At 40.0% G+C, this 1,033-nt stretch overlaps 1 protein-coding gene across 1 annotated transcript in view; it reads left to right on the plus strand.

Moving 5' to 3' along the window:
• The window catches only part of LOC119585789 (calmodulin-binding transcription activator 1-like), a gene marked incomplete at its 5' end in the record, with an annotated part of 96,684 nt that overhangs the window by 81,483 nt on the left and 14,168 nt on the right, over window positions 1-1,033 (plus strand). The window contains 2 exon segments of the mRNA XM_037934507.1: window positions 17-253; window positions 367-467. Coding sequence (XP_037790435.1) covers window positions 17-253; window positions 367-467 — 338 coding nt within the window.

Consider the following 1,033-nt stretch of genomic DNA (forward strand, 5'->3'; position numbering starts at 1 on the left):
AAATACAAATAAGCAGATGTGATTTCAAGAAGCAGCGCCATTTGAGTGTCGATCTGCCCTTAAGCAGTGAGCAAGAACCAGCTCGACCAGTTGGATGTCCTTCCCCTGCATCATCAGGGAGTGACTCCTCAGTTCGACGTGGGAGGCTGATCAAAAGACCCTCAGTTGACTCAGGCATAAACTTGGCCAATGTTGACACGTACAAGAGAGCGAGCTTAGACTCTGGTCTGGATGTACTGCAGAAGTATTCCAGGTAGTCCTTTCTTTTTTTTTTCAGGCCAATTATGAACACGTGAAACTGTTTGAATCATTTTACATTTTGTAATATTCCCTCATAGATTATTAATTTTTTGTTTAAATTTTTAGGGGAGAAGGATCAAGTCCACATGTTTCGACACCATCCTTAGCCCTCGACAATGCTGGGGACGAGATGCTGGACTCCCCCATGCCCTTCCAGTTCACACCAGGTAGAGCTTTCTTTTCACAGTCCAGTTTTGCTGTTTACACTATTTTTCAAAGAAAAATATCTTCTGGTTGGGACATGATACCTTAAAGTATCTGAACTCTTGGCTTTTTTATGTGGGGAATTTCTAAGATTTTTTCCTCTCTCAGAAGTAGAGATTGTTATGTTGTATGCTTCATATGTTTCCTCACAGCTTTTTGTTATCTAGAATTTCATCATGTCTGGCTACTCCCATTTCTTCTTATATTTCCCTGGGCATGAAACATTTTGGAAGTATTGGAAGTCTCAAGGGTCTGTGTCTCCGCATGTCATGCACTGCTCTTATGCTGGGCCTGATTGCCTTTTGTGTTTCTTAAAGACATTCTCAAGTTGATTTACTTAAGAGAACAACATCTCTTGTTTGTTGTTGTTGTTTTCTAGATATCCACTTTTAAAATATGTTTCAAAAATGTGCGAACTAATGTGAGAATATCAGTATTCTGCCATGCACTCCAGGCAGGTAAGGCTTATAAGCTACTATATGATTAAGGAGTAAATCATGCAGGTACTAAGGCCATGAATGGTCAAAAT

The sequence above is a fragment of the Penaeus monodon genome, chromosome 20 (assembly GCF_015228065.2).
Source record: "Penaeus monodon isolate SGIC_2016 chromosome 20, NSTDA_Pmon_1, whole genome shotgun sequence".
Classification (NCBI taxonomy): domain Eukaryota; kingdom Metazoa; phylum Arthropoda; class Malacostraca; order Decapoda; family Penaeidae; genus Penaeus; species Penaeus monodon.